Here is a 13,879-nt window from a genome sequence, read left to right on the forward strand (position 1 = left end):
GCGCGTTGTCATTCTGGTCCTGGATCATTATTTTCACAGTCACATTGCTACTGAGAGGAGGGGAGCCTCCATCCTGCGATTTTATGCGGAACTGGAAATCCTTGATCTGCTCGTAGTCAAAAGAGCGCACTGCATGGATGACTCCACTATCAGCACTGACGGACACATATGAGGAGACGGGCACTCTGTTAACCGAGGAGTCCTCCGGTATGTAAGAAACACGGGTATTCTGGTTCCAGTCAGCGTCTATGGCTTTCACTGTGAATATAGAGAGGCCCGGTGTGTTGTTTTCTATAATGTAGGCCTCATATGAGCTCCTCTCAAAGACAGGCGCGTTGTCATTCACATCGGATATTTGTAAGGTGAGAGTGACGCTGCTGGAGAGCGAGGTTTAGTGTCCAAGTCACTGTGTCTTTATAGGCTGTAAACAAAAACATTTGATGTAGATTTAATAGTAAATGGGATATTTTCATTTATACCACAGTGCACCTGCCCGTAACTATCAGTCAGGATCGTGGACGCTGAACGTATTTTGAATTGAGTCCTCTGGTATTGAACTAGATTTCGAAAGTACACTACTTACTGGAGCATTGTCATTGATATCGATAACATCAACTATTACCTTACTGGAATCTGATAGACCACCATTGTCTATTGCTTCAATATCTATTTGGTAATGTTTGGCTTTTTCAAAGTCAACCTTGCCTACTAATATCACCTCTCCATTTGCATGTATATGAAACATGTCTGATACACTATCCATATTATTCGATATGGAATAAGACACTTCACCATTTGAGCCTTTGTCTGCAATCGATGTATTAGTTGTCGTCAAATAGGTTCCTTTGGGGGAATTCTCTGTAATAGTTGCCTTAAAATCCGGTTGCTAAAAACCGGAGCATTGTTGTTTGCATCTAGAACAGTGACGTGTATCTGCCCAGTACGAAACAGCCGAGGCTCTCATATCCATCTATAGAAGTTAAGACTAAAGATACTTGTTCCTCTCGATCTAAAGGTTTCTGTTTTTTTACACCCGTCGACCTGATTTTCGAGTTTCAAGACAAAAGTGTCTGTGGGTTTCAGCGAGTAGCTTTGAAGACCATTTAAACCTGTCTGGATACCCTGCTTTCTTACACACAAATTTAGATTAAATCACAGCTGATTTCAAAAGGTTTCTCATTCATGTGAAAACTGGAAGCAGTGTCATTGATATCTGTGATCTCTACAGTTATTCAAAACAACTCCATTGGGTTCTCCAGAACAGTGGCAACCCATCATTCAGTGAGCCCCATCTGTTTTTACTTGTTTGCCTGTTTTGAATGTTATTTTGGCATTAGTATGTGTCACATATCAGTTTGCAAACAATGTAAAAAAATATATAATTGAGTTAACAAAGCCACATACAAACATATTCTCTTTTTTGCTTTCGTGAGTAAGGCACCTCCAAAATGCAGGACTTTCAGCCTAGCTCAGTGCTTTCTGTGGTGGTGGGGTAGCCAGTGGAAAATACGGAGCGTATGGGTTAGTAATGCTCTCTAGTTGAGCCGTGATTGGCTCAGTGTTCTGTCACTCATGGGGACACTATGTCACTGCAAAATCAACCGGGAGAGTTGGAAAATGTAAGCCCCTTGAATGCTGCCATAGAGTTACATTAGAAGTTAAATACAACAAGGCTCAAGGTCATTGGCCACAGATAAAATTACGTCAAATAACATTATATCTACCATGGATTTGAAAGGACTGATCATGTCAACATCATACTTTCAAAATCTTAGCTAGCAAGCTAAGAGTCATTATTATGAATCAAGTCGACAATCTACTGGCAAATCCTTTTCAATCGTTGTCATATGAAGAGAAATTATGAAGAAAAATAGATAAACATATCGGTGCTCTTTGGCCATTGGACATAAACATTACACAACAAGTTGGAAATCGCAAATTCAACAATGAGTGGTTTGGAATGAGTCAGTGGCTAACTGCAAGCATTGCAAAGCAGCCACTAGCCTGCTATTCAGTGGAGTGGGTGTGTGGTCCAAGTATGGGTTTAAATGTGTCTCTTTTCCAAGCTTAAAAGGATAAACATTCAACATTGGCCATGCTGTAAATCCAGCATAACTTCTGCCGCGTTCAAAACAAGTGGAAACTCGGAACTGGGAAATATCCGACATCAATTAGTTCAAGACAACTGGGAACTCAAAGAAAAATGATCTCCGATTGGGAAAATACGTTTTGAATGGTCATCTAATCTCTGAATTCCAAGTCGGGAACTGGGGCCTCTTTCTAGAGCTCCGACCTGAAGATCACTGACGTCATGATTCTAGTTTTTTCAGAGTACCCAGTTGTCTTGAAAGCACCATAAATCCAGAGAATGCCAGACTTGATGATAAAGTTTGATAACAAAATGTGCCCACGAAGGACCGCCGCGCCACCTTCCTGTTCAAGTGAGCACAGCACAACAAGGTGAGTCCAAAAATGTTTTGAATGCTGCTGTATAAATAATGTAATATGCCAGGGAGATGTGTACTGTAGCTAAGAAAATAATACTAAGTGTATGTTGTGTAGTAAGCTGTTAGCTGTTGGTGGTGCACATGTAGCCTATTGCCTGTTTTAGAGAAATGTCATCATCGAATATTGTATTAGCTTTCATTGTCTGCTTACATGCCCCTGTTATTTATCCTACGGTTCTGAATTGGTGAACAGGTAGAACACTGTACGAATGGCCCATGTTCTGAATTCTGTCGCTGTACATTTCCAAAGTGCATAACAAATAGTTATATTGACTATGTCTGTCCTTGCTCGCTCATTAATGTCTTCATCGAAATTACAGATTGACTCTTATCCGCTTGTCGTCCCCTTATGCCATAGTTTGTACATCTCAGTTGTCAGTAGAAACCACGTTTGTTTAAGCAAGTCAGCCATATCAGCTATGTTTTTTTAAAGGCAGTAAATGAGGCAGAATGAACTGTTTCGCTGCCAGACAAGGCTCCGCTGATAGCCAGGTGTAACAGCAGTAAGGATTCAAAACATGGTGCTGAAAAGAAAGCCCTGCTGTTGGGACAGCTTTATGTAGACCCCAACAGATTGTAGGCACCGTTTGTTACCGCTACAGTGCAAATAATGTATTGTTTAGTATTTTGTTGTGTCGTGGCTTTGCTGGCATGAGTCTAAGAAAATGTTGGGGAGTTTGCCCCACCAAGATACACATGCTCAAATCACCACTGCTCCACAACGATGTGTGAAGGCGTTATCTGTCCACAGAGCGCTTCACCGTCTAGTCTCTCTTTGATAAGGAGAACTCCTCTTTCTTTCTTTAACTCGGTGTATTCTACGCTCTCTCCAGTATGAATACGAGCTATACCTGATTTATGTAGTTTAACTCTAGATACTAGTCATCCCGGATCCGGGATTGTGAATACAGCGTCTAGCTCATTAGCATAACGCAACGTTAGCTATTCATGAAAATCGCAAATGAAATGAAATAAATATGCTAGCTCTCAAGCTTAGCCTTTTGCTAACAACACTGTCATATCAGATTTTCAAAATATGCTTTTCAACCATAGCAAAACAAGCATTTGTGTAAAAGTATTGATAGCTAGCGTAGCATTTAGCGTAGCATTGAGCAGGCAACATTTTCACAAAAACAAGAAAAGCATTTAAATAAAATCATTTACCTTTGAAGAACTTCGGATGTTTTCAATGAGGAGACTCTCAGTTAGATAGCAAATGTTCAGTTTTTCCAAAATGATTATTTGTGTAGGGGAAAACGCTCCGTTTTGTACATCACTTTTGGCTACCAAAAAACCCCCCGAAAATTCAGTCATCAAAACGCCAAACTTTTTTCCAAATTAACTCCATAATATCGACTGAAACATGGCAAACGTTGTTTAGAATCAATCTTCAAAGTGTTTTTCACATATCTCTTCGATGATATATCGTTCGTGGAAGTGTGCTTTCTCCTCTGAATCCCATGGAAAAATGCTTGCAGCTGAAGATTACGCACCAATTTCAACAACGGACACCGGGCGGACACCTGGTAAATGTAGTCTCTTATGGCCAATCTTCCAATGATATGCCTACAAATACGTCACAATGCTGCAGAGACCTTGGGGAAACGGCAGAAAGTGTAGGCTCGTTCCTGGCACATTCACAGCCATATAAGGAGACAATGGAAAACAGCGCCTCAGAAATGTTGCTCACTTCCGTTTTGAAGTTTCATCTTGGTTTCGCCTGTAGCATCAGTTCTGGGGCACTCACAGACAATATCTTTGCAGATTTGGAAACATCAGAGTGTTTTCTTTCCAAAGCTGTCAATTATATGCATAGTTGAGCATCTTTTCGTGAAAAAATGTTGCGCTTAAAACGGGCACGTTTTTTTAATCCAATAATGAAATAGTGCCCCTATAGCTTCAAGAGGTTTTAACATCTGAACCCAAATCCTGTGCCATGTTACCTGATTAAAGAGCCTGTCGCCATTTCCTCCGGAATGGAGTAACTGACCTGCCCGTGCACTGAACTGAGAGAGAGGACCGAGATAAACAACAGTACTTGCCGTGTCACTGTTCCGTCTGACATTTTCTCTACGATATCAAACAACACACATATTATAATCCGTAAAGAACTCTTGTATTATTCCATTAGTTTCCGCGCTTAAAAAAAATCTCGCTTTCTCAGCGCTTTCTCTCTCCAATATATCGAGATGATGGGGGAGGTACTACTGCAAATCTGCAACACATTGACCAACAGCGGCCCTCTGAGTTCAGGAGTGTAAAGTACACACAGAATATGCAAAGCACATATGCTCGCCAACCATGCGTAATATACGCATATCCAAAAACCAAATACGTATGCACTATTATAAAGGCATAATGACAGTGACCATTTACTTTTATGTATGAGCTGTTATGCACAACACAGTAACTGGTGGTTAGTGAGCATGAACTGTATGCTGGTTACAATTAGGCCATTATACACCATCACTGAATTCGCAATACTGGCATGATCATAACGGAAAGCTGTCAGAGAGTTGAACTAAACAAATCCATAGGAAACACAGTTCAGACATTCTAGAGCGAAGCCCACTGCTCAATATTTGAAATATAACCACAGGGCAACAGAATCATAGTAATATTTGCTTGTGAAATCATTGAAGTGTTTTTTTTTCTTTTTGTGAATGAATCATTTGTCTTATATATTTATTACAATGAGATTTCTCAAGTAAGCCCACGCCTTCCAATCTGAGTTCTGGATCAACTTTGTGATCCTTACCAAAGCTAAGATGAGTTTTCATTAGTGTAGTTAGGCCACGGGGAAAAGCTTTGATCACATAAATAAACTCTCTGAAAGGTATTGGAAACTCTTTCATTGTTATAAACTGTTCATATGTGAGAATATTGCCCTTGTTGTTGAAAACATCAAGAACAAAGTCAATATTCCTCTCATGCCAGCTGGGGTAGAACAATGACTTATTCCTTAACAGTTATGTCTTAATTATTCCACAAAAGAGCTTTATGTGGGGAAAAATTGTACAGGACACATATTTTTCAGACCACTAAATATTGTTGGTGAAACCTAACCAATTTAGCAGGTACTCTTTCAGGAATATAATTACATTTCAGTAAAAATTGAAGCCTCCCAACTTATTAAACACATTAGAATGAAATTGGAATGAAATACCATATTGAATCAGTATTGATCAAACATCCTTTCAACCAGTTTATCTTGAAAGTGTTATTTATGTCAACAAAATCCAACACTTCTAGGACTTTTTTAGGCTGTGAGACTTATTTTTCCAGATGAAGTCAAGAAAGGTCTTATTGATCTCTTTACAAGTAGCAGGATATACACATAACGATAATGAGGGGTACACAAAACGAGACAGTCCCTCTGCCTTGGACAGAAGTACTCTCCCAAGTATAGAAAGATCTCTTTGCAGCCAACTATTGAATATATATTTGAAATCATTGAAGTGTAAGGTTATGAAATGAGAATCAGTGACATCCTTCATATTCTGAGGTTATGAGAGCCAGTTGATCATGCTCACCTGGTTATCCTCATTATCATTGATCAGTGTGTCCCTCTGCGCGTGGGGGAGTGTGTGAGTTCCTTCCAGACTAATGATGCTCTGACTGTAAGGTCTGACGTATTTCAAATCACTCTTTCCGGAATCAGCTGTTCCACATACCTCGTAATTATATACGTGTCGCAGTGTCCCTGTGCCACCTACGTCAGCGTAAAGGGGCGGGTAATACGGAATAACTGGGAGATTCCCGTTGGATTTGTAAAACATGCGCTCACATCTCCATCTGTAGCATTTCACTGACATGATGGCTATGATGGACACAATAAAGAAAAATGAGACTACAGCCAGAGCCAAAACTAAGTAAAAAGTCAGGTTGTCGTTGTATTCCTTGTCGTGCGTAAAGTCAGTGAACTCCGAGAGCACTTCAGGGAAGCTGTCCGCCACCGCCACGTTAACATTGACTGTAGCTGAACGAGAGGGCTGCCCATTGTCCTCCACTACAACAGTGAGCCTTTGTTTCACAGCATCTTTATCGTTGACTTGGCGGATAGTTCTTATTTCTCCATTCTGTAAACCCACTTCAAACAGCGCCCTGTCTGTCGCTTTCTGCAGTTTATAAGAGAGCCAGGCATTCTGTCCAGAGTCCACATCAACAGCCACCACTTTAGTAACAAGATAGCCCACATCTGCTGAACGAGGCACCATTTCAGCCACCAGAGAGCTGCTAGTCTGGACTGGATACAGAACCTGAGGCGCGTTGTCATTCTGGTCCTGGATCATTATTTTCACAGTCACATTGTTACTGAGAGGAGGGGAGCCTCCATCCTGCGCTTTTACACGGAACTGGAAATCCTTGATCTGCTCGTAGTCAAAAGAGCGCACTGCATGCATGACTCCACTATCAGCACTAACGGACACATATGAGGAAACGGGCACTCCGTTAACCGAGGAGTCCTCCAGTATGTAAGAAACACGGGCATTCTGGTTCCAGTCAACGTCACTGGCTTTCACTGTGAATATAGAGAGGCCCGGTGTGTTGTTTTCTATAATGTAGGCCTCATATGAGCTCCTCTCAAAAACAGGCGCGTTGTCATTCACATCTGATATCTGTAAGGTGAGAGTGACGCTGCTGGAGAGCGAGGGCACGCCCTCATCAGAGCAGGTCACACTGATGTTATACTCAGAGGCTCTCTCTCGGTCCAAGTCGCTATCCGTTACTAGACTGTAAAAGGCGTTCGATGTTGATTTAATAGTGAATGGGACGTTCTCATTCATGCCACAGTGAACTTTACCATTACTTTCTGAATCGGGGTCGTTCACGCTCATCATAGCTATTACTGTGTTCGGACTGGAATCCTCTGGTATTGAACTTGATTTGGAAATCAAATTGATAACAGGACTATTATCATTCACGTCACTAACATCTATAATTATTTTACTTGAGTCTGACAGACCTCCCTGATCTTTTGCCTCAATAAATATTTGATAATGTTTTTGTTTTTCATAATCTATATGACCAATCAATTTCAATTCGCCGCTGTCATGGTCTAACTCAAACAAATCCGATACACCGGCGGTGCCACTTGATGAAGAGTAGGTAACAAGACTATTAGACCACTTGTCCGCATCAGATGCACTGACAGTAGTTAACACGGCTCCTTTAGGAGAATTCTCCACAACCGTGGCTTTGTAAATCTCCTGGGTAAAAACCGGAGCATTGTCATTCGCGTCTTGTACTGTGACATGGATTTGCAGCGTTCCAGTCATTTTAGGCTCGCCTCCATCCATTGCTGTTAGCACTAATTTAATATTTTCTTGTTCCTCTCGATCGATTGGCTTCTGTAAAACCATCTCTACCTTTTTACTACCGTCTGGCTGGTGTTTCAGTTGTAATTTAAAGTGATCAGTGGGTTTAAGGGCGTAGGTTTGAAGACCGTTAACACCAACATCAGAATCCACTGCCCTCTCCAGCATAAATCTAGCTCCGGTACCTGCAATTTCACTAATCTCAAATTTCATTTCACTTTTTCCAAAACTGGGAGCGTTATCGTTTATATCTGTGATCTCAATCGTTATTGTATATAATTCCATTGGATTCTCTAAAATCATTTGAAAATCAAGGGCGCAAGGCGTCGTCTGTCCGCAGAGCGCTTCACGGTCTATTCTCTCTCTGATAAGGAGAACTCCCCTTTCTTTATTCAGCTCGATGTATTCAGCGCTGTCTCCTGTATAAATACGAGCTTTACCTGATTTCAGTCTTTTGATATCTAAACCCAAATCCTGCGCGATGTTACCGACTAAAGAGCCTGTCGCCATTTCCTCTGGAATGGAGTAACTGACCTGCCCGTTCACTGAACTGAGAGAGAGGACCGAGATAAACAACAGTACTTGCCGTGTCATTGTTCTGTCCGACATTTTCCCTTCACCAAGAAACCACAAGCAGGTTATAATCCGTAAAACAGACTGCAATATTCCATTAGTTTTCCAGTTGAAAACATCAAAGTTAATTGACGAAGAAATGCACAATTCTGGAACAAAATAATCTCAGGCTGCTGTCTCCGTGCTTAGTGTTCTCTATAACCCGGACTGTGCGCTCTGCGTGCGGCTCTTTCTCTCTCTAACATATGGAGATGATGGGGGAGGTACTGCTGCAAATCTGCCCTAAAACTGCAACACACTAACCAACAGCGGCCCTTTGAGTTCAATGCAATGAACTACACAAAAATATATATATATATATGCCATTTAGCAGACGCTTTTATCCAAAGCGACTTACAGTCATGTGTGCATACATTCTACGTATGGGTAGTCTCGGGGATCGAACCCACTACCCTGGCGTTACAAGCGCCATGCTCTACCAACTGAGCTACAGAAGGACCACAATGAATTCAAGAAAATGTATAGAGGTATTTCGAGTCAACAATGGCAATTTCAAGTTTAAATTAGCCCACTGACAGAAAATATCAAACATTACACGGCCTTAATTCTCATCACTGTCAATTGAAATCGAATGCCACATATCCTCTGAAATGCTTCAGCGTTCTATGAAGTTAGAGTGACATCACAAAGCATATCCTACGGCAAGCAAACTGCATGAAATATGAAACAAGAAGCTAATGCAGAATCTAAAATAAATGATAACACACTACATCAGAGGAGTACGATGAGATGAATGTGAGCGAGGGAGGCCGATTGAACGCTACCACGGAGTCAAATAGCAACACGTCTTCGCTTGAATCATGTCACCAACATAACACACTGAAAGTACATAGGCCACTCAAAGACTGTTTCTCAAAGTAGTTTTAAATTGTTCTAGACAAGCGGGGAAATATTGACACACTCGTGTAGATGTGAATTATGCAGTGGGAACCTTCTCTGACCTTAGTTCTACATCACACTTTGACATGGGAATGAAACTCTCACTGGAGCGCAATGAAAGAAAAACGGCGCTGTCCACAGCCCTGGTGCTGAGAAGGACACGAGTCAGACCATCGAAAAGGCTGTTTCAAAGAACACTTGAGTAAATAGTACAAATCATTTTCAATAACACCAACCTCTAGTGGGGAGTCTGGTTCATCCAGGATGTTCTTCTCGTTCTGCATCCGCTGCATCGTCCCTGTAGAACTGGGGTCCATTATCAGTACGTTCTGACTACAGGGTCTGGCGAACTGACAGTCACTCTTTCTGGAGTCAGTCGTCTTGCACACCTCGTAATTGTACACGTGCTGTAGAGTTCCTGTCCCCAAAGTGTCTGCGTAACGTGGTGGATAATACGGAATAACCGGGAGATTGGAATGATAGAGGACACGAGACTGTCTCCATCTGTATATTTTCACTGATATGATAACCACTAAACACGTGATAAACAGAAATGAGACTACAGCCAAAGCCAAGACTAAGTAAAAAGTCAGGTTGTCATTGTACTCCTTGTCGTGCGTAAAGTCAGTGAACTCCGAGAGCACTTCAGGGAAGCTGTCCGCCACCGCCACGTTAACATTGACTGTAGCTGAACGAGAGGGCTGCCCATTGTCCTCCACTACAACAGTGAGCCTTTGTTTCACAACATCTTTATCATTGACTTGGCGTATAGTTCTTATTTCTCCATTCTGTAAGCCCACTTCAAACAGCGCCCTGTCTGTCGTTTTCTGCAGTTTATACGAGAGCCAGGCATTCTGTCCGGAGTCCACATCAACAGCCACTACTTTAGTCACAAGATAGCCAACATCTGCTGAACGAGGCACCATTTCAGCCACCAGAGAGCTGCTAGTCTGGACTGGGTACAGAACCTGAGGCGCGTTGTCATTCTGGTCCTGGATCATTATTTTCACAGTCACATTGTTACTGAGAGGAGGGGAGCCTCCATCCTGCGATTTTACGCGGAACTGGAAATCCTTGATCTGCTCATAGTCAAAAGAGCGCACTGCATGGATGACTCCACTATCAGCACTAACGGACACATATGAGGAGACAGGCACTCCGTTAACCGAGGAGTCCTCCAGTATGTAAGAAACACGGGCATTCTGGTTCCAGTCAGCGTCTCTGGCTTTCACTGTGAATATAGAGAGGCCCGGTGTGTTGTTTTCTATAATGTCGGCCTCATATGAGCTCCTCTCAAAGACAGGCGCGTTGTCATTCACATCTGATATCTGTAAGGTGAGAGTGACGCTGCTGGAGAGCGAGGGCACGCCCTCATCAGAGCACGTCACACTGATGTTATACTCAGAGGCTCTCTCTCGGTCCAAGTCACTGTCAGTTACAAGGCTATAGAATTTATTGGATGTAGATTTAATGGTGAAGGGAATATTTTCATTTATCCCACAGTTTACTTGACCGTTGTGGTCAGAGTCCGGATCGTTAACGTTGATCATAGCTATAACCATATTTGGGCTTGAGTCCTCAGCTATTGAACTAGACGTTGACATTATATTAATAACGGGACTGTTGTCGTTGACGTCAATAATATCGATGATTATTTTACTAGAATCGGATAGTCCTCCCTCATCCATTGCCTCAATAAACATTTGATAATGTTTAGCTTTTTCATAATCGATTTGACCAATGAGTCTAAGTTCTCCACTGTCGCTGTCTAACTCAAACAGATCAGTACTGCTGGACAAAGAATAGCTAACGACACTATTTGATCCTTTATCCGCGTCAGATGCGCTGACTTTTGTCATCAAGGTTCCTTTCGGCGAATTTTCAACAACGGTTGCTTTGTATATCTCCTGCGTAAAAATCGGGGCATTGTCGTTCGCATCTAATACAATGACGTGTATCTGCACTGTTCCAGACAACTGAGGCTCACCACCATCGAGTGCGGTTAAGACTAAAGATATCTGCTCCTGTTTCTCTCGATCTAAAGGTTTCTGTAAAACCATCTCTACTTTTTTACTCCCGTCAGGTTGATTTTTTAGTTTTAATTGAAAATTGGCAGTGGGTTTAAGGATGTAGCTCTGGAGACCGTTAACATCAACGTCAGGATCCATCGCCCTCTCCAGCATAAACGTAGAGCCAGTAACAGCGGTTTCACTAATTTCAAAACGTCTCTCGTTCTTTTTAAAACTAGGAGCATTATCGTTTACATCTGTAATCTCAACAGTTACTCGAAAGAATTCCATGGGATTTTCTAAAATAATTTGAAAATGCAGTGCGCAAGGCGTCGTCTGTCCGCAGAGCGCTTCACGGTCTATTCTCTCTCTGATAAGGAGAACTCCCCTTTCTTTATTCAACTCGATGTATTCTGCGCTGTCTCCAGTATAAATACGAGCTTTACCTGATTTCAGTCTTTTTATATCTAAACCCAAATCCTGCGCGATGTTACCGACTAAAGAGCCTTTCGCCATTTCCTCTGGAATGGAGTAACTGACCTGCCCGTTCACTGAACTGAGAGAGAGGACCGAGATAAACAACAGTACTTGCCGTGTCATTGTCCTGTCCGATATTTTCCCTTCACCATGAAACAACAAGCAGGTTATAATCCGTAAAGAAGTCAGTAATATTGCATTCGTTTCTAGTTCAAAACATCAAAGGTAAACGACTCAACAATAAAACCATTTTGGAACAAGAGAATGGCAGCTCTGTATCTTGGTATTAGTGTTCTCTGTAAACCTGACTGTGCGCTCTGTGTGCCGCTCTGTCTCTGTCTAATATATCGAGATGATGGGGGAAGTACTGCGACACATTTGCTATGAAGCTGCAACACACTAACCAACAGCGTCCCTATGAGTTCAACCCACTGAACTACAGATATATTGAAAAATATATATATATTCGAACACACTTGAGAGAGTTTGAGTCTCCAAACTATAAAACACAGTACAACTATGCTAACAACACAAACAGGCCAATGTATTAATGATAAATGAAAACCAATATGTCAATGAGATGTGAACAAACAAGGTTTAAAGATAATACACGTTGAGTGAAACTGCAACTTTAGAAAACTGCAGGCTCACTGATTGAAATACAGATGATTTGCAAACCACCGCTGTCCATGGCCGTGGTGCTGAAATGACCACATATTAGTGGAATATAGAGCATTTATGACCATGGAAACTTGCCAGGTACACAGACTTGATTTCAAACAGGTAAAATCACCGATAGCCTACATATAGACATACACTGCTCAAAAAATAAAGGGAACACCTAAACAACACAATTTAACTCCAAGTCAATCACACTTCTGTGAAATCAAACTGTCCACTTTGGAAGTAACACTGATTGACAATAAATTTCACATGCTGTTGTGCAAATGGAATAGACAACAGGTGGAAATTATAGGCAATTAGCAAGACACCCCCAATAAAGGAATGGTTCTGCAGGTGGGGACCACAGACCACTTCTCAGTTCCTATGCTTCCTGTCTGATGTTTTGGTCACTTTTGAATGCTGGCGGTGCTTTCACTCTAGTGGTAGCATGAGACTGAGTCTACAACCCACACAAGTGGCTCAGGTAGTGCAGCTCATCCAGGATGGAACATCAATGAGAGATGTGGCAAGAAGGTTTGCTGTGTCTGTCAGCGTAGTGTCCAGAGCATGGAGGCGCTACCAGGAGACAGGCCAGTACATCAGGAGACGTGGAGGAGGCCGTAGGAGGGCAACAGCAGGACCACTACCTCCGCCTTTGTGCAAGGGGGAGCACTGCCAGAGCCCTGCAAAATGACCTCCAGCAGGCCACAAATGTGCATGTGTCTGCTCAAACGGTCAGAAACAGACTCCATGAGGGTGGTTTGTGGGCCCGATGTCCACAGGTGGAGGTTGTGCTTACATCCCAACACCGTGCAGGATGTTTGGCATTTGCCAGAGAACACCAAGATTGGCAAATTCGCCACTAGCGCCCTGTGCTCTTCACAGATGAAAGCAGGTTCACACTGAGCACATGTGACAGACGTGACAGAGTCTGGAGACGCCGTGGAGAACGTTCTGCTGCCTGCCACAGCCTCCAGCATGACCGGTTTGGCGGTGGGTCAGTCATGGTGTGGGGTGGCATTTCTTTGGGGGGCCGCACAGCCCCCCATGTGCTCGCCAGAGGTAGCCTGACTGTCATTAGGTACCGAGATGAGATCCTCAGACCCCTCCTAATGTAAGACAATGCTAGACCTCATGTGGCTGGAGTGTGTCAGCAGTTCCTGCAAGAGGAAGGCATTGATGCTATGGACTGGCCCGCCCGTTCCCCAGACCTGAATCCAATTGAGCACATCTGGAACATCATGTCTCGCTCCATCCACCAACGCCACGTTGCACCACAGACTGTCCGGGAGTTGGCGGATGCTTTACTCCAGGTCTGAGAGGAGATCCCTCAGGAGACCATGCGCCACCTCATCAGGAGCATGCCCAGGCGTTGTAGGGAGGCCATACAGGC

General features: G+C 42.7%; 1 protein-coding gene across 16 annotated transcripts in view; it reads right to left on the minus strand.

Moving 5' to 3' along the window:
* Positions 1-13,879, minus strand: part of LOC123993289 (protocadherin gamma-C5-like) — a 185,703-nt gene that overhangs the window by 80,661 nt on the left and 91,163 nt on the right. Inside the window, exon 1 of one of the 16 annotated variants that reach the window (XM_046295262.1) lies at positions 9,574-12,173. The exons of 14 other annotated variants lie outside the window; for them this stretch is intronic. In XM_046295262.1, the coding sequence (XP_046151218.1) occupies positions 9,574-11,946 (2,373 nt within the window). In that variant the 5' untranslated portion in view covers positions 11,947-12,173. Of the gene's footprint in view, positions 1-6,040; positions 8,596-9,573; positions 12,174-13,879 lie in introns of those variants that run through there. One more of the 16 variants, XM_046295259.1, reaches the window with a different exon arrangement.

The sequence above is a fragment of the Oncorhynchus gorbuscha genome, linkage group LG13 (genome assembly GCF_021184085.1).
Source record: "Oncorhynchus gorbuscha isolate QuinsamMale2020 ecotype Even-year linkage group LG13, OgorEven_v1.0, whole genome shotgun sequence".
Classification (NCBI taxonomy): Eukaryota; Metazoa; Chordata; class Actinopteri; order Salmoniformes; family Salmonidae; genus Oncorhynchus; species Oncorhynchus gorbuscha.